General features: G+C 42.2%; 1 protein-coding gene across 1 annotated transcript in view; it reads right to left on the bottom strand.

Annotated features, from left to right (window-relative positions):
- KLHL3 (kelch like family member 3) overlaps window positions 1-17,221 on the bottom strand; it is a 114,498-nt gene extending 97,277 nt beyond the window's left edge. The window contains exons 1-2 of the mRNA XM_090288277.1: window positions 16,942-17,221; window positions 1,161-1,280 (exon numbers count right to left, since the gene is read on the bottom strand). Of these exons, the coding sequence (XP_090144403.1) occupies window positions 1,161-1,280; window positions 16,942-16,955 (134 nt within the window). The 5' untranslated portion in view covers window positions 16,956-17,221. The remainder of the gene's footprint in view (window positions 1-1,160; window positions 1,281-16,941) is intronic.
- Between the last annotated feature and the right edge of the window lie 2,917 nt (window positions 17,222-20,138).

Here is a 20,138-nt window from a genome sequence, read left to right as displayed (position 1 = left end):
TGTTTAAAAGTAGTTCGACCTCCTACCCAACAAACACATCTTCAGCTATATATGCTTTCGCTCATGCCATTTTCTCTGCCTGGAATACCTCTCCCTAACCACTTTTCATTCTTTAACTGTTACTGTCCTTCAAAATTTACCTCAAGCATCATCCCCTTTAGGAAAGGTTCTCCAAAGTTGCAGTTTGACATACTTGCTTCCATAATAGTCGGTAAGAAACAAATAATCATTGCATACCTACCCCCTGGAAGGTACCTGGTGCATTCCTCCTTCATAAAACACCTATTTGTAGTACAGAACACCTATTTACATTTTTTACCTTTTACCCCACTCACCCATTCCAGAACCTATGCAATGCCTCCGTTCCTATGAAATACTAGGTACTAGAGAACAAAATAATTCAGAAGTTGCCCCTGCCCTCAGGTAACTCATGAGCTACAGAGAAAACAGAAGATTTACAATTACAGCTCACAATAGGATGAAGTATGCAATAAATAATGGCATGGGCAAAAGAAGTTCTGAGCTCTCAAGAAAGGAAGAGACTGTTTGCACAAGTTTTGCACAGAAAAATATGTTCAGTGTCCTCAACCTGTCTTGTAACAAGCTCATCAAACATGCACATTGGCCTTACAAATAGCCTGAAGACCCATCACTATTTAGCTCAGTGAGGATGAGTGCATTTGCATTTCATTTCTTTCTTTATAAAGTTAAGTTGCACTTTAGAAGCTATTCTTCCATTCATGCGGCTGTCTTAACAAGCGAAGTTCAGACCAAGGAATGAGAGGGAGGCCAAAAGAAAATGCATGGCATCTACAATCTTTAATCTGCAATTGTGTGTAGGTGTTGCAATCATTCTATTATTGGACTTTAAACAGCTGGTTCAGTTGGAAATCAAGTTCATGAACAGAATTCAGTAACCATAAAGGATACATCCCCTGTGGTGAAACACTAAAATGATGGGTGTTAAATACAAAGGAAAGAGATTTCTTAAGAGACATCTGTCTCAATCAGATTTTGAAAGAGGAAGCCAAGTGACTATCTGAGGGTGGGTGGGGAAGAGTCAGAATTCACTAGAAGGGAGTGTCCTGACTTATTAGAACCTAATGACGCTCACCCGGCAAGTTTCTTCCAAAAGGGCACAGGCAAAATAGGAAAAGTACCTCCGCAGTTCATTCATAACCTTGAACGCCTTCCCCATGTGGGCAGGGTTGACAGTGATAGTCCTCTGGTTCTTCTCATCATCCCCAGCCTGTATTGGGGTCTGGGAGCTCAGCTTGATGCTGTGAACAGGAAGGAAGTGGAAGGCGAAAAAGAGGATCACACGTTGGTAAACCAATTCACCCAACTACCACAAGTCAATGCATTTCCCACCCACCAGGGGCGTCTCTGTCAGTCTGTTCTTTTAACCACACACCCAGCAGGGGAGTAATGCATTGGGTCAGGCATTTCCGCAGGATCTTTCAATGTGAATTGCATTCCCCTAGTAGAAGCCAGTCCTAGCTCAGCTTCTTCCACCAAGCACTTTTGTAACTGTGTCGGAGTCCTTAACCTCCATCTCTCCATCACCTAAAGTGGTAGGCATTGGGGGGAGACTAAGCACTATACCACTCAGTTCACAGGGATGTTCGTTCATTCAACAACTAATGGAGCCTACTATGTGCCAGGCACTGTATTTAAATTTAAGGGAAACATAACAATAAACAAGGCACAGACCTGCTTTCACAAAACTTTGAGTTCAGTGGAGGAGAAAGCCAAGTAAGCATTTAACCACTCACTGTATATTAAGTACTATGACTCAATAAGAGTTATAGAAACACAAAGGATGGGCAACTATCCCAATGCTGGTATGTTGAGGGAAAACTTCATTTATTAACCAGGTAAAAAGGAAGATGGAGAGTATTCTGGCAGAGGGAATAATATGTACAAAGGCCTGGAGAAAAAGCGTCAAGGGTGTTCAAAGTACTGAAGTTCAGTAAAACTAGGGGAGACTATTAAAAGAAAAGGCTAGAAGACTGAACAGTCCTCTGTCATATAAGCAAAGTTAAGAAGTTTGGATTTCATTCTGAAACCATGAGAAGCAATGAAAGGGTCTTAAGTAGAGAAGTGGACAGGAAGCAGATGAACACATTTGTGCTTCAGAAAGATCACACTGGCTATGGTATAGAGAACAGTGACACTCGAGTGAATGCTTTTGGGAAACCATAAATCCATACAAGGACACGGGACTCTAATTTGTTTTGAAATGAAAGGCTATCTATGTGAGCTAAGTGAGCAGGTGATGAACAGCAAGAGTCACTTATAGTCTCAAAGCACTTTGTATCAAAGACAAAACACTCAAATCCTTATGAGATGACACCCAGAATCCCAATCACTCCTAAACAATATGACTAAACTTTATGGAGGGCGAGAAAGAATCAAAAGAATGAGCAAAGAAAGGATTTTCTCCCCAGACTGATAAAGTATTCAGCTCCATGGTCAAGTCTGCCACAATGGAGTTACCTCTGTTGGGGCAAGGCTAAGCTTTGCTTTGCTAGTAGCAAAACAGAACCTTCTCCACATGAGTAGATTGGGGACCCACAGTTCACTCCGACTCTAAGACAGTAAGAGTAGTTTCTCTGTCTTTCCCTGTGCCTCTGTCCATGCTACAACCTAGCATTGCAAACCGGCTTGAGAAAGGGGATGCTGTGATTGAGAGAATGTTCCAGATACCCGAGAGTGTCTGCAGATCTCACACTGGGATTTGTGATACTCAAATACAATCAAGCATGCCAGACCCACAGCTTATCTGAGCATGGCAGACTCCTCCTTTGGCTTCCTTCCTCACCTTCAGTTCAGCATGCAAATGAAGCCAGACACCTGAACTGTGGGGCCATCATATCCAAGTGCAAAGAAGTGTGCTGAGCAGAGGACAATAAACATAGAGATGCACAAAGGCAGATGATTAGAGTTATGTGTTTAAAGAGATAAAGAAAATCTCAAAATTGAAAATGTGATCAGGAAGGAGTACCCAAAAAAGATGAAAAACTTCATGTAAGAAATCCCACAGCATAATTTCTTTTATAGTTAGTGTTCTTCCCTACTCCAAGGCCAGAAAGATAATTTTTATTTTATACTAATATTTTTGCTTTTGATATGTAATCCCTTATTTTAACTTATGTTGACTTTTGTGTCATGATGTGAAATAGGGATCTATTTTTTCTCTATAAGTTCTGCTTATTGAATACTTCTTATTTTTCCTACTTGCCTGTCATGCCACCTTAGCTCACATATTAAAGTTCCAAATATACCGAGATCTATTTCTGAACACTCTAACCTATTCCACTGGTCAGTTTACTGTCTCTGTACCAGTAACACATTATTTCTGTAACTTCATAATAAGCCCTGATATCTGATAGAACAAGACCCCAACCCTATTATTACTCTTCAGATGTGTTGACTGTTCCAGTCTCTTTACCCCATAACACAAATTTTAGTATCAGCTTGTCAAGTTCCACGAAACATTCTGATGGTATTTTGATAGAAACTACACTGAATTTATAGAACAATTTGAATAGAACTCACACCTTTCTGACATTATGTCTTCCTATCCATGAACATAAAATATCTCTCCATTTATTTAGATCCTCTTTAGTGTGACTCAAATTTTTCTATTTTTCCATATGAGGATCTTATACATATATGATTAAGTGCTTTATGGTTTTCATTGCTATTTTATAATGGAAATGGTATATTTTTAAATTCTATTTTCTGATTATTACAGTCTATAAAATGCAACTGAGTTTTGCAAATTGATCTTATATCCAGCCACTTACCAAATGTTCCTATTATTTGTAACTATTTGTCAGAAGATTTAATTAGGTGTTTTGTATAAACAATCATATTACCTGCATATAATGCAAGAGCTTTTTTCCTCTTTTCTAATTCTTAGGGCTCTAATTTCTTATTGAAAGAAATTCTGCACTGACTAGGATGGCCACACAATACTGAACACATATAATGTAATGAATATTCTTGCCATCTTTCTGATTTTAAAAATGTTTCTAATGTTTCCCCATAGTGTATGTTTGCTGTAGGATTTTTGTAGATGCCCTTTCTTAGTCAAATTAAGAAAACTTCCTTGTATATTGTTTTTAATCATAGTTACACTAAATTTTAACAAATGTTTTTGTGAATCTAATGAGATGATCTATGGATCTTCCCCTTTATTCTTTTAATGTGGTAAATACTAAAATATTTTCTAATACTAACCTATGCTTGCATTCCTGGGATAAATCTAGAAACTATAAAACATAGCACAATATTCATTATAAATGTTGTCTTCAAATTGTAGAGAGATTTAAAAGCCAGGAAGAGACAATATAATTTGGTATTAAGCAGGGAACCATTGAAGGTTTTTAACAGGGAACTAATAAGATGAGTGCTCATGAAAGCCCAGTGGACAAACATTTATTAGTTCCATTTCACATACAGTAGTCCCTCTCTATATCGCGGTTCACTTACTGTGGCCTCACTGTATCGTGGGATTGTTAAAAATATTATATTTAATTATTTATCGCGGATTTTTCGCTATATCACAGGATTTTGCAGTACTGTATACATATGTTGTTAAAGTTATGTAGGCTTAAGAGTGTAGAATATGCTTAAGAACATAAGTAGTGCTTATAAAAGTGTGGAAAAGGTTAATAGGGGAGTGGGAAAGGTTAATAAGGGACCGAGAACAGTTCATAAGTGTGTGGGAAGCTTGATATCAGAAGGAACACAGGATCTCTATCATCCCCTGCTCTGCTGGGCTCTGAAGACACAGGAAGTCTGGAGTGGGGTCTCTCATTTCTGGAAGATACAAGCTCCTTGGCAACACATTGGCCTTACAGGGAGCAGGAATTTAAGAAAGAAAGGATCTGAGTGCTCAGAGAAGTTAAGAATCTTTTACAAGGTCACAAATAAGTGGCAGAGATGGGATCTGAGCTCAGATGTCGTTGACTTGAATCATCCCGTTATTTACTTCACATCCCTATACCTCCTGGCAATACAGTACATAAGTACACATACACACACAAACATATGCCTCAGCCTCGGATCATATGCTCAGACAGAGTTGCTAGATCCTACCATTCCCTGTCCTACACCTTTCTCCCTCCATTCGTACCAGATTTTAACTAGTTAATCCTCAACAGATAGCCCAATCCCACTCTCTCAAGGCCCAATCCTCTGCATGCTCAGTTCTTGATACCAGACAAGGTTGGCAGAGTCCCCTCCCCTCCTGTGAACACAGACCATACTGAGGTATATTCCCCTCTCTTGCCGAAGTTCAAGGTCTAAGACCATACTTTTCACCCTGCCCAGCCAAAATCACACACACACCTCTAGGCAGACTCAGCCATAAGATTTGTTTTTTTTAATTTATTTTAGAGGAAGGGGAAGGGAAGGAGAAAGAGAGGGAGAGAAATGTCAATGTGAGAGAGGAACATCAATCAGTTGCCTCTCCTATGTGTCCTGTCTGGGGACCAAATCCACAATCCAGGCATGTGCCCTAACCAGGAATTGAACTGTCAACTTTTGCTTTGAGTGATTACACCCAACCAACTGAGCCACACCAAGAAGTTTTCTGCTGAAAAGTATTTATTAGTACATGCCCTTATGCTAAGCACAAAGTGGTTGAATTCTCCAAGAGTGAAGAACTGGCTCCAGATTCAACCCACCTTTAAGCCTCAGCCCCTGTTAAAACTGTACCAGGCTTCAAGAACTCGCACCCAGACCAGCTGAGGTGATTCAGTCTTCAGAGTTTCATGGTCTGACAAGAGGCCTATCAATTTTGTCCACAGTCAATGTTAATTTATATGTGGTCCTCCCACCATATCTGAAGCTCTGGCTGCTGAACAATGGAGCCTTCATCCATGCTCAGATGTCCACAGAGTTGCAGCTACATTCAAGTTGAGCCACAGTTAGGATTCAAATGGGTCACCAATAATAGATGTGGTGAGACGTATGGGCCAATCAGAATCCTTGTTCTTTCCTATAGAATTATATAGAGATAATCATCAAAGCAATTTCCCCCAGCAGAATCATAACACATCAAATTAGTCAGTTTTGTCAAACCACCACATATCTAGCCCAAAAGTTTAATTAATTTCACACACTGTCCTGTTATTATTAAACATACTTATATGAACCACCACTGGTGCCATGGTGAGCCCAGTGCAGTAAGTAATTCCTCTAGCCCAGCAGGTAAAACTGCCAACAACAGCGCACAGAAAGAATATTGGAAGTTGGTTCTGACATAATTCACTTTCACTGATGCTAATCAAGAAGTCATACGTATGAGATAGTCTAGACCCAGAGCCATAAGAACAATGAACATAACCGGCCCTTCCTTCCTGGGCTCTCTGCTTCTCTTTTTCCTTGGCCTCTCACCTGCTGTTCTCCATTCTAGATGCTCCCACTCCAAATGCCTCCTGTGCACCTCTAACAAACTGATCTTTCTAAAAGGTTACTCTGATCACATCTTTCAGATTCTCACTGCCCATACATCTCGTCAGGGTCCATGAAGGTTATAAGCTGGAGGCTCAGTCACAACCCTCTGCTTCCATTTATTCTACGTATTGGGTATCCCTGTAAGATGTCTTTTCAAAGGACTCTGTAGCTAGACAGCTGAAAAGTCATCAGCCTATAGGATAAAGACACAATTTTTGCCTAGTATCCAAAGCCCTCCTTGACCTGGACAGAATATAAATGCTGGCCTTCCCTCTCACTTATTTAAATTTTTACTGAGTACTTATATACTAAGCAGATGAACTATCTACTACAGACAGATTCCCCCTTCCCATACTATAAATACCTGTTCTTCTAAAACCAGTTAAGCTTTGCCTCCTCTGTGAAGCACTATGAATACTTCAGTCCTAAGTGATCTCTGCCTTTTCTAAATTCTTACAATATTTCTGGCCTATAACTCAAGTGGCACATAAATACTGCACCATGTTTACCTTATCATGGTACCCATCTAACCACCTATCCCCCCACACTAGGTTTGACACCCCTGGTGGGCAATGACAATGTATCCGAGGACTCTCTGTATGGCCTAGCCTGCCCAGCATAAAGCAATTCCCACAATAGGCCCTCATTACATATTTGTCATCATTGAACTCTGACCTGAAAATCTTTCAATTATCCTTACAATTGGTGGTAGAGCAGAATAGGATAGTCTGCCTCAACCACCGCCTCCAACCCTAACAAAATAAGTGTGGTGACTGCAGGAGGGAGGGAGTGGGTGGAGGTGAAAGAGGTTATAAGGGCAATGAAAGGTAATGAAAAAAATACAATAAGAAATAAACTATTAAAAAATTTAAAAAAAAAACAAAAGTAGGGTTGGCCTTCAGAATCAAACTACAAATCAATACACGTAAAATATTAATTGTAGAGTTTACAAATAAAAATATATATGTGCTAAATATTAGAGGCTCTTCTCATGGCACACCACCTCCCACAGCCTCTTCTCCTACCTTCCCCTATACTCTAAATTCCAGATCCATATATTCAATGTTTTAACTCCCCCGCTTAGATTTTGCACAGCAACTCATACTCAACATATCCAACACTGATACTCTCCACCCTCCCTCAAGCCTACTCTTCTTTCTGTATCCTCTGTCTCCAAAGCATAAGCAACCACTCACCCACCTATCCAAGGCAGAAACAGGGATGTCATCTTTAATATTCTCCCTCTCTCTCTGTCTCTCTCTCTTCCTCTCTCTCTCTCCCCTCACATACAGCCATCAAACCTATGTTCCTTTAATATCTCTCCACTCCATTAGTTTCTCATAGTCACTGCCACACAACCTCAGTCCAAGCCATCATGATCTCTTGTCTGGATTACCAGGATAACCTCCTCCCAGACTCTAGAATGATCCTCACAGAATGTCAGTGTGAGCATGGCATGTTCTAAATGAAACCTCTCACTCGCTCCTCCCCGCATTCAGAATAAATCTCAGAGACCTAGCCTAGCCCTTCATAATTCCATCATTGCCCTGAAGACTTCTTGTTCCTGTGGAACTAAATTACTTGCAATTGCCTAAATACACCATACTCTTTTGCCCTGTCCCCACCCATTCTCTCAGATGTCTAGCTCATTCCTATCAGCCCTTCAGACCTCGTGCTATAAGTCTTCCCTATCATCTCCCACTACCCACTATATTAAATTCCCTTCTTCTGGGTTCCCACAGAACTCCGTGCTTCCCTCTGTATAACAATGCAATTACCTCTTACTTTTCTGTCTCCCCCACAGAGTGTGTACTGGTAAATGTTTAACAGTTCGTTGCAAGGAAGGGAGCCCTGATTTTTAACATTTTCCAATTTCCACAGTCTAAACACTCCCACCACAGCATATTTCAAGCTACCAACACAATTTTACTGACTATATGGAGTTGGGAAGAAATGTGCATCAGCACATCATTATATCACCATATAGCATTTCCCCTATACAGGCACAAAGGACGTAACCTAGGAGACATAGATCATAATAAAATAATCAGAAAGTGATGTTTTTAATATAATTAAGTTACATAATTTAATTTTTAATACAAGTTGCATTTAAAAACTTACAAAATTCCTAAAAATTTAATAAACATCTCTTGTATGTGGGTGATTGTTGGCTCCAGCACACCACTGCCCACCCTAGACTTTGAGCTCCATGAGCAACAGGATGGTGTCTTATTTCCCTCTCTATTCTTAGCCTCTGGCACATGACAGGTGCTCAATAAATGATCACTGAGTAAATGAATGGATGGGTAAGTAAAAGAGGAAGAACTACCAACTCTTCCATCTTTCTTCACTTCCCCTTATTAAAATAAGTATGACTTTGTCTCTCTCAGCTTCCCGTCCTTCCTTCCCCATGGGAGATCTGAGGAATCCTTTTTTAGCCAGACCAGTTCCCTGCATTAGAGATACAGAATCAGGAGGATGGGGGCCAGAGAAAGCCAGCATCAACTGGAGATGAGGGAGGCAGCAAGAAGGGTTGCTATTGCTGCTTACTGTGTCAGTTCTTAGGCTCTTTCCATCACTGAGGAAAATTCAGGCAATGAATGAAAAGGAAAAGACATTACAAAGCATGCCAGCAAAGTAGGAAGCAGAAAAGCCTCTTAGCAGGCTGATTGTGCAGAAGTGTTTGGGGTTGGGGAGTTCTGTCAGATGAGGAGTTCTGAGCACCCAGGGTGTGAGAAAAAGGAGGAGAGTAAAGGGAAGTCGTAGAAACACTCCTGAGGGCTATGAACTGCACCACCTCTAAAAGGCTTCAAGAGATGCAAATCAAGTTTAGGCAGGGTGTGCAGATACTGGGCAACAGACACAGAGCCCAGGCACATCATGTTCGAGCTACAGATGAGATCGAAGAAAGGCAAAGTCACCTAAGAAGAAGAAAAAAAAAACAACTCAGTTGGAATAAAACTATGCCAAATACATTAAAAATTCCTCATCAAAAAAAAAAAAAAAAAGTAGTATCCTTTAGAAAGAGACACCAAAAAATAAGAATCAGAGAGAGAAGAGAAAGCCCTTGGTCCCGCTCATTCTACACTATCCAGGAAAGAAAATAATTGAATTATCAGATACAGTCACTTGATTCAGCATGTAAATACTTGAGTGCCATAACTCAGTCCCTAGTTAACTATGCAACCTTTTGATCAATTTAGCCTCCCCCATAGTTCTCCAGGAAGCAAGAAAGTGGTGGCAGGCCCTGAGGAGCATCTTGCCAGTAATAGTTTCACCGCAAATTAACAAACTGACACTCTGACAGTTGTACCTCAGGTACTCATGAGTTTATCAGCTTGACTGAGCTTCTCCAAGTCTGGGCAGCAATAGGATGCTGAAAAGATAGGATTTTGGAACCTACAGGACTCTGGGCAAACTACACACCTAGCATGTATACCAATCCTAAAGTGCAAGGTCAAATGGCCTACTTTATATCTCTCCTTCTGGATTAATGAAGGACCAGGCACTTGACGATGTCCAGGCAGCAGGATTCAGGATTTGCAGCAGTCCTGTCATCCGAAAATATCACCTACATACACACTTCTATCAAGTCCCATATTCTTCACACTCTTTCAGTGGTGCCGCTGGGTTCACAGCATCAGGCTGATTCCCTGCAACAGCCCACGGGAACACATGGAAGATACACATCAGGAAGTGACAGCTCCTGGCTAACTGTCAGTAACTGTTAATAATAACTGAAAGCCAATGATATATAAAAGCAACTTTACCTCCATTACCTCATTTTATCTTCAGAACAACCCTACGAATAAGGTACTATTATCTTCTGAGGCACTGAGATATAACTTACACAAGAGTCCCACATAACTGCTAAGTGGAGACGTGACACTCAAGCCAGGTCTATCAGACTCCCCGGTGTATGCTTTTAATAGGAATATCCACTGACTTGGCATAGTGTGCACAGCCTATCAAGCCACAGGGGCTCATTTCTTACACCCTACTCTGAGGTTCTTCACTGTGAGGCCAAATTAAAAAGGACAGAACGCTCTAGGACCTGTAACTGCTTCTCTCCACTGACTGTGGGAAACTACAGCACTTACTGGAGTCAATATTATTCATTGTATTGAATTTGGAATTTTCGCACAAGCCAACATGATTCATCAAAGCTGACCAGCAGCTGCTGCCATTCTTATAATGTGCTCCTTCATAAACAGGCTCAAGAACAGGTATGTTACTAATCACATTCCTAAGAGTCCAATTCACAGACCACTTCCTTCAAAACACAGGGGGAAAAAAAATGTCTTCAGTGGGCTGTGTAAAAATGTAAAACATAAGAGAATTCAGGCAGAATTAAACCAGGAAAGAGAAAGACTAAAAGAAAACATATCCCTTGTTATGTGGGATTTTGGAAGCCAAGCTTCTACTTGGATTGAATAGGAAAACTGAGCTTTTCCGTGTGTGGTTTTGATACAGACTACAATAGACTTTCAATAAGTGAAAAAGAAAAACCCAGGAAAATTGTGCTGAGAGTCTAAAAATCCTTATAAATTATAAAAAGTTACAGGTATCTAGCTTGAGAACCACTGAACTTATTTAATAGGGAAAAAATCTAAGAACAAAGCATGTTCAAGTTATTTTTTATATAGTTTATTAATGCTCTTTTCAGTCTAACCTAGTTTTAGGGTTCATCTAGCAATTGAAAAAAAATAGGTCACTTCTACAATGGCAAATTTCATAAAATAAAGAACTTCCTTTAGAAAACTTACCCAAAAATGTTCTTGTCTGGATCTGAAGTAACAATCTAAAACCTAGCAAGCAAGATCCTAAAAATCCTAATCTGGATATGGGGAAATTAAGTAATTTATTTCACTGACTTTGTGTTTTTGCAATTGAAAAACTTATTCTGCTAAAAACTATTTCCAAAATGGAAAATTTGATTTCAGTTATCATAGATAAACTGCTTATGTGCTTCAGGCAGCAGTGATGCCCAAAAATTTCTCAAAACGTCTCTACCCGTGATGTCTGGGGTGGGAAAGGACTCAGCGAGGTGCTGTGGGAGGAGAGAAGAGGCTAGAGTGCTCTACCCCATACTTGCTCTTCCCTGGGTTTTGCCAGCATTTTCCCAGGCACTGCAAAACCCAGCATTTAGAGAGCATCGGCTTCCTAAGTCATGTCTTCTCAGAAAATATGACCTATTTGTTCCTAGATGAAGGGGGGAAAGATAAGCTTCTTCCAGTTCCAAAGCTCCCCAAGGTCCAGCCTCCTCAATAAAGACAAGCCATTCTCCCTTTGAGAACTTTTCCCACAAATTCACCACATAAACTTGGGTGCATGGGGCCCACCTCAAGCAGGGGCATCCTGATGCTTCTGATAAAGGAAACCACAATTTTAAGGAAAATGGACAACCAACTCTCCCTTTTTATGATGCTTCTTCCAAAAGTTGTGGTTCTCTACAACTCTTGTAGAGATGCCAGAGACCAGGACTGAAAAAAATTTTCTTTTTAATCCACACTCAAGGGTACGTTTTTTATTGATTTTTAGAGAGAAAAGGAAGGGGGAGAGGAAAAGAGAGAGAGCGAGCGCGAAATTGATTGGTTGGCTTTTGTATGCATCCCAACCAGAGATCAAACCTGCAACCTTTTGGTGCATGGGACAATGCTCCAACCAACTGAGCTACCCGGAAAGGGCTGTAAAAAAAAAAACTTTTTTTTTTTTTTTGCTTCCATGTCCCCAAAAAAATTTTTTTTTATTGTGGTGAAATATATGTAACATGAAACTTACTATTTTAATCATTTTTCAGTTTACATTTCAGCAGCATTAAGTACATTTATGTTGTTGTGCAACCACCACCACCATTCCCAGAACGTTTTCATTTTCCCAAACTGAAACTGAATCCATTAAACAATGACTTCCCATTCCTCCCTCTCCCCAGCCACTGGCAACCACCATTCTACTTTCTGTCTCACTGAATCTGACTACTCTAGGTACATCATGTAAGTTAGAAATTTATTTTAATCCACCCACAAATCTGATTTCCAGAACTGAAATAAAATCTCAATAGCAAGAGCAACTGCCATCTTGCTCTCTCTAGTAGCTGAGAGCCTTTTCTTTGCAATACAGAAAACAGGGTCGTCTTCCTCTGACAAACCAAGCCACAATGATTCTTCACAGAGAGAGATGGGAAACAGCTTCAGAAGGTCTCGCAGAGCTGGAGAGCTTGCAGGGTACAACTAAGGTGTATCCAGTTCATGGTTCCAAACCACTGAGGCATCCAGATGTCTCATCAGGATGTCTATAAAAGAGGACTCAGGTAGGTCTTGGTGAAACCAAGAAGAGGAAATGCCAAGCCCTGTATCTTACTGAGGAGATAGTTTAGGTAGAAGGAAGATGCTGGCCTGATAAGCTCTCCCTAATTTTCTCATGGGAATGGTCCCCCATAATCTGCTTCAGATGATAAATATAGGAAGGTCCTAAAATAAGCTATGTTAGTATCCTAGCAGAGTCATGGAGTATAACAGGACAATAAATACCAGTGATAACAGCAACTACCATTTCCTGAGGACTTACTCTGTGGCAGAAAAACTTTACTAGGCGCTTTATACATTTTGTCTCATTTGATCTTCACAGCAACTCCATGAGGTACAGATACTATTACACCCTTTGCACCAAAAAGAAACATTATTTCTCAAAGAATGTGACACACTCAAGGTCACACAGCTTATGAAGTAAATCCACTGCAAGGTCTCTGTTACTCCACAGTCCATGCTTTCAATTAATAGCCTTTAAAGGTAGAAGTTATTTTCATACCCTCATGGCAAAGAGAGAAACTTGTTCATTAAAAATCTCTTGGCTGAAAATGCTTAATGCTTAAAAACAGCCCCAATTAAGCTTCATCAGGTTAAGTATGGAACAAGCCCCAGATTCAGGATTCCTCCAGTCTCTGGAGGTTTGACATGTGATCCTAGGCCAATTACTCGCCTTCCCTGGCCCTGGGTTTCCCAAGGAACTTGTAAAACAAGACTACTTGCCTCACTTCCCCCTACCTCAAAGCATTCCATAGGGTCAATTACCCATACTGAGATAATAAGGCAGATACACAAGGATGAACCTATTTTTTTTTTTTTGTTTAAATATATTTAATTGATTATGCTATTACAGTTGTCCCAATTTTCCCCCCATTGCCCCCTCCATCCAGTACCCCTATTCCCTCCAGCATCCCCTGCTCTTAGTTCATGTCCATGGGTCATGCATATAAGTTCTTTGGCTTCTCTATTTCCTATACTATTCTTTTTTTTTTTTTTTTTTTTTTTTTAAGTGTAAGGATGAACCTATTGACCAAAGGTTTCAATCTCCTCTCTAACCAATTTTCTTAATTATCAGAATTTCCCACCAAAGTTATCAACTAATCAGCAAATAATTATCCAGGTCCTACTATGCACACATCCGCTGCCTTGCGGCATACCTCTTCAGGGGAAAGGCTAAGGGAGTAAACTCCGACAGAAAATCCGGAGCCGGAGTCCCTAAGGCAGTTTGACGTTGTAGTCAACACCGGCAACTCCTGCGGCGCACCTGAAGCCAAGCTGTATTGACTCTGTCTTTCCCTTGGATCCTTCAGCTGCGAAGAGAGGGGGGGTCTGCTGCATGGGCAACAGCAGACCCTCCATATCACCCTGCCCAGGCTCTGTAGCTTCAGCTTCACTGGAGAGGACACTCCAGCGTCATCACAAGATGTCGATTCAACACGGGAGGAGACAGATACCATGTCACTCCCGAGTTGGACTGCACAGCCATTCTCGGCGGTGCAGATAGACTCTTAAGAAGCTACACCATCGTCTCTCGAGACGGACGGCTGCCGACGACGACTATGCACACAGTCATAGAGTAGTCGATGAGGACTATTCAGAGGCATAGGCACCATCCTTATCCTTGAGGACCTGTCTCCAAGTTCGGGGACTTATAACGTATATGAAACAAAAGCACAAAAATTCTGATGGGTGGACTATTCTGTAGCCAACTATGATATGTAAGCTAGAGTTCTTGAAATTCAGAAAAACATCATCTGGGACTAAAAAAGCTAAGGTTTTCCACACAATGTGGGATCTTAAAACTTTTGGGGAAAAGGAAGGGAAAGGTATTCCAGGCAAAAGGAACTCCAGAAGATGAGCGATCACAAAAGAGACCAACAGATTCCTTGGTGGGGGTGGGGGTGAGCAGCAGAGAAGGAGCACGGAGCCAGACCTCAGAAGACAAATACCTGGCATGATAAGCTGGACCTGCAGTAGAAACGAAACGTAGTGAGCTGGGAGACCTGGTGAATGTTGGAATCTGTTCAGTTTGGATTTCTTACCAGTGTCTCCAATAAGGGAAAAGCAAAAAAGCACAGGCAAAACTCAGCTTTATAAAGCAAAAGACATCAGCCGTGCCAGCTGAAAGGCACAGAGTATTGAAGAACAAGAGAGCTCCTTAAGGGCATGGACACATTACACTTCTGAGTAGAGTACTGGAGACACATTAGGTATCTAAAAATGCTTGGGAAGCAGTACTTTGATCTGCTGCTGCTAGTCTCACATGAACCTTCAGCCCCACTATATCATGGGTCAAGAAAATAGGCTTGGTCCAGAATTTCTAAACCTCCGTTCACATCACCCCTACCCTTCTGCCGTATATCATACCAAAAGGAAAGCAACGACCCTACCCACCTCAGCCCCAAGTCTAGGTAACAGGCCATGTGGAGTCCAACACTACCTTCTGCTGCAGAACAGCATCCAGGGAGAGGCTGCACCAGCAGCATAATACTCCATCTAAAAAGCCCCTAACTCTTCCTGCCTGGCCGATGTGGCTCAGTTGGTAGGAGTGTCATCCAATAAACCAAAGGCCAGTGGTTCAATTCCTGGTCAGGGCACATACCTAGGTTGTGAGTTCAGCCCCCAGTGGGGACACATATGAGAGGCAACCAATTGATGTTTCTATATCACATTGATGTTTCTCTCCCTCTCCCTCTCCTCCTCCCTTCCCCTCTCTCTAAAATCAATAAGCATGTGCTTAGGTGAGGATAAATAAATAAGTACATAAGTAAGTAAGTCCCAGGCTCTTCCTGTGAAAGTCACGTCAAGAAACAGTGCCTGAAACCTCCACTCTGCGAGGCCCAGGGCGATGGCAGCTGCTGAACTGTGCATGCACCCAGAGATCCTAGCTCTGTTCTCAGTTCTCACAGCCAACCAGCAGGAGATCTGATCAGCAACAGTGATTCAGACAAGAGGACACCCAACAACCATGCCAGTCCTGATGCGGCCTAGGTATGTTTAATGACATCACTCTGCACCATGTGATGCAAGAGTCGGGACAATCTGTGCGGGGGGGAAAAAAGTGTATATTGAGGTACTCTCCAGACAGCGTTGACTTAGTTAATTAAACCTGTTATCATTTAACAGGTTTACAGCTGATTACAATCTGCATCAAACTGGCAACACAAAACAGCAGTCCTCCCCTCAGTGGTGCACTTCTATGGTCTGCCCCCTCCCTGCTGTTCACACTTCGAGGAAAATGGCAAGCCTTGTTCTCTGCCAGCGGCGGACCCACAGAAGGAAGAGGCTGGCACAACATGAGATGCTTAGCACACAGAGGAATGGCCCACCCTGGCACTGCACTGAGCACCTTCACAATGAAAGAGTCAGATCCTCATGTAATAGTTTAAAATGTCTATGTGCGTGCCTGCCAGGAAACAAACCCTTGCTAGTTAGATATAACTCGACACAAATACTTAAATTCTCTTCTGTTGATTGCTATTTCACAAGAAACCCCTGGTGGAAGAAGCAAGAATTCCTCTTAAGCACACACCTTCCAGTATCATTATAAACTTTTCAATGCAAATGAAAGTCAGATCAGAGCAAGTGTCATCTGATAGGTTTCTCTCTTTCTTACCTGAACTTGTGTGCATATACAGACACACACGCACATGCTTGCGTGCATACACACACACTTTTAGGAAAGACATCAGCATGGCATGGTTGCTGAAGATTTGAGCACTTCAGTGTGGAAATGCTATCACTCTATGCCAGACCAGCCCTGCTATGACATCAAAAACCCCCCACCAAAGAAAAAACATTCCAGGAAAGTAGCCAGGAAAGAGAAATGCCTCCTTGAAACAGCTTGAGAAAGGCAATCCTGAGTCAGCTCATGCTGAAACTATTCCTAAACACCAGCCAGGAAGTCCCTTCTTTCAGGGTGCTCTGCTGCCCAGCAAACCGAACCTGCCTTTGCGTAAGCTAGATCTCTGGAGAAAGGAGCTTCCCTGTTCTATTCGGCCTCCCGCTGGGATTCATCAGTGGCCAGGTCCTCCAATCCTGCCTAGCTAACGCAAACACAAAAGCTGGTGGCTGCCGCACAAGCACACATTCACTTCACACACACACACACACACTCACACACACACACACACACGACACACAATATATACTTGTAAATACATACCTTTCACCCTCCATTGTGCGAGGCCCAGCGGGGATGGCAGCTGCTGAACTGTACACGCACCCAGAGATCCTAGCTCTGTTCTCAGTTCTCGCAGCCAACCAGCAGGAGATCTGATCAGCAACAGTGATTCAGCATGGCTGCAAATGAAGCCTCCTCCCTCCCGATCCTCCTTCCTCTGACTTACTAGCGGCAGCTTGTACCGCAGAAGCAGCAGCAGCAGAAAATGTCTTACCCAGAGCTCCCTGCAGCCCTTTCAGCTGCTAAAAGCAGCAACCCACTTGCTCCCCCTCCCCCGCAGGCTTGCTACTCCTCCGTCTCCTAGGAACAGCGCAGACCCAGCGACCCAAGTGTGGTGCCACCTTTCCAGCTGCCTCCACATCTGCCCAGGCATCCCCAGGCCAGGCGACTAGCCCACCCCAAAGGCTCCAGTCTCCTCTGCCTAGACAGCAAAGGCTCAGGCAGTTCCTCACTATCCCAAGAAATACTGGCCCCCACCTCCACCCCTGCCCCCATAGGCTATGAGTCTGGCAGCCTAGCCAGATTGCTGGAATGAAGAGGCCCCTCCCTCTGTGCTTGCAGTGGAGTTTATCCACCTGGAGAAACTGACTTGTAGGTCACAGCTCATGTTCCAGTTCCTTCTCCCAAAATCTACAGTAGTTCTGAGAGTCAGATAGAGAATAGTTGGGGGAAAAGGCTTAACAGAACTGAGAAGAATACAAAGAGAAATTAGAAAAGGAAACTGGGAGAAATAGGTGAAACTGAAACAAACCCTATTTTAGTGCAAGAGGCCAAATTTCAAAGCACAAATCTAAAATATATTCCTAAAGTCTGTCATAATGAAATTTAACTACGTGTGGCTCTAACTAATAAGTCTCTCACTGACTCCCCACCTCCAGCCTAAGTATCTCACACCCTGTTATCTCCATCTGCTGAGACTCAAATTAGACTAACTTAACTCTAAAACATAATCTTGGGGAAAGCAGGAGGCTAGTCTGTCTCCTAGCCACAACCAAGAGGCTTAGATGTAATTGAGGCAATCAACCACTAATAATTGATTAGGCACAAAAATGGGCTTAGAAGCTTCCCTGATGCCTCAGTAAGTCATACATGAGCATCTCTATTCTGGGACCCTCCACATCACCCCTGTGCTTCTCAGGATCTGTATTACCACTAGTTATCTGAGTGGCTTTCAGCAAGTCTTTTCCTCATTCTGGGCCTCAGTTCCTTGTCCATAACCCAGGATGAGACCAGACAATCTCTAGAGTCCCTTTGAGCTCTGAAATCATGAGTCTAAAAAACATCTTAATGTTCCATTTTTCTTCTCATTAGAGTATTCCATGAGAATATTTAAAAAGAAAATTTTGACTTCCAGCCAAGACAGAGGCCTAGACAGACATGCTGCATCCCCCTCCACAACTAAGGAGAAATACAACTACCTCAAAACTAGACACAACCAGAAGTTTCAGAAAATCGAGCCACATGGAAGTCCAACGAACAAAGATAGAAAGAAGAAATACTCATCCAAACAGGGAGGAGGGACGGAGTCGGGGCAGAGAGGACATGGTGTTGTGGCGGCAGCAGCAGGCTGGTGGAAAGGGCAGTCACACATTTTAAAAAATAGGGAGGAACACCTGGGGAGCATTCCCAGACCCATACCAGACTGCGCAGCTCACGGTCCCAGCGCTGGGGAAAATAAAGCCTCATTGCCTCTACTGTGCAAACCAGTGGGGGTTGGGGCAAAGACAGAAACTGCACTCTTTCAGTAGTCTGCTTGTTTAAAGGGTCCCCATGGTCCTGGAATGTCCACAGACCCACCCACTCTAGAATGACAGCCAAGGCAACAGCTAAAGAGGTGCCAGTTCCATACAGAAGTGGGAGAGGTGCCTGGAAAAGGGACGAGTGCTGAGCAAGTGGCACTGTTCCCTCTCAGACCCCTCCCCGACACACAGCACCACAACATGGTGAAACGGGTTACCCTGTATTGATGAATACCTAAGGCTCCACCCCTTACAACGTAACAGGTACGACAGCTCTACCTAAGACTCAGAGGCAAACAAAGGAGCCTGTCAAGATGAGGAAACAGAGAAGTATGGCTCAAAAGGGGGAACAGATCAAGGTTCCAGTGGGAGAACTAAGCAACGAGGAGCTAGCCAACCTCACAGATGAGGAGAAAGCCAACCTAACAGATGCAGAATTCAAAACACTGGTGATAAAGATGCTCACAGGCTTGACAGATATGCTTGAGTATGGCAAACGCATAAGGGAGAAGTGAAGGCTATGCTAAGTGAAACAAAGGAAAATCCACACAAAACCAATGGTGAAGGGAAGAAAACCAGGGCTAAAATCAATGATTTTGATCATAAGGAAGAAAAAAAGTCAACCAGGACAGAATGAGGAAACAAGAATAGAAAAAAATGAGGAGAGGCTTAGAAACTTCTAGGACAACTGTAAACATGCCAACATCTGAATCACAGAGGTGTCAGAAGGAGAAGAGGAAGAGCAAAAAATTGAAAACTTATGTGAAAAATAATGAAGGAAAACTTTCCTAATTTGGCAAAGGAAATAGACATACAAGTCCAGGAAGCACAGAGAGCCCCAAACAAGCTAGACCCAAAAAGGACCACACCAAGACACATCATAATTAAAATGCCAAAGGTAAAAGATATAGAGAGAATCTTAAAAGCAGCAAGAGAAAAGCAGAGAGTTATCTACAAACGAGTGCCTATAGACTATTAGCTGACTTCTCAAAAGAAACTTTGCAGGCAAGAAGGGGCTGGCAAGAAGTATTCAAGGTGATGAAAAGCAAGGACAGACAACCAAGATTACTCTATCCAGCAAAGCTATCATTTAGAATGGAAGAGCAGATGAAGTGCTTCCCAGACAGGGTAAAGCTAAAGGAGTTCATCATCACCAAGCCATTACTATATGAAATGTCAAAGGAACTTACTTAAGAAAAAGAAGATCAAAACTGTGAACATTAAAATGACAACTCACACCTATCAACAACTGAATCTAAAAAATAAAAACAAAATTCAACTAAGCAAACCAGAATAGGAACAGAATCATAGGTATGGGGATCATTTGGAGGGTTATCAGCTGGGAGGGGGAAAGGGGTGAAATGGGGAAATGGTGCAGGGACTAAGAAGTATAATTGGTTGGTACAAAATAGACAGGGGGAAGTTAAGAATAATATAGGA

The sequence above is a fragment of the Furipterus horrens genome, unplaced genomic scaffold, assembly GCF_987537825.1.
Source record: "Furipterus horrens unplaced genomic scaffold, mFurHor1.1.pri manual_scaffold_10, whole genome shotgun sequence".
Lineage (NCBI taxonomy): Eukaryota > Metazoa > Chordata > Mammalia > Chiroptera > Furipteridae > Furipterus > Furipterus horrens.
This window is presented reverse-complemented; position numbering and strand designations above follow the sequence as displayed.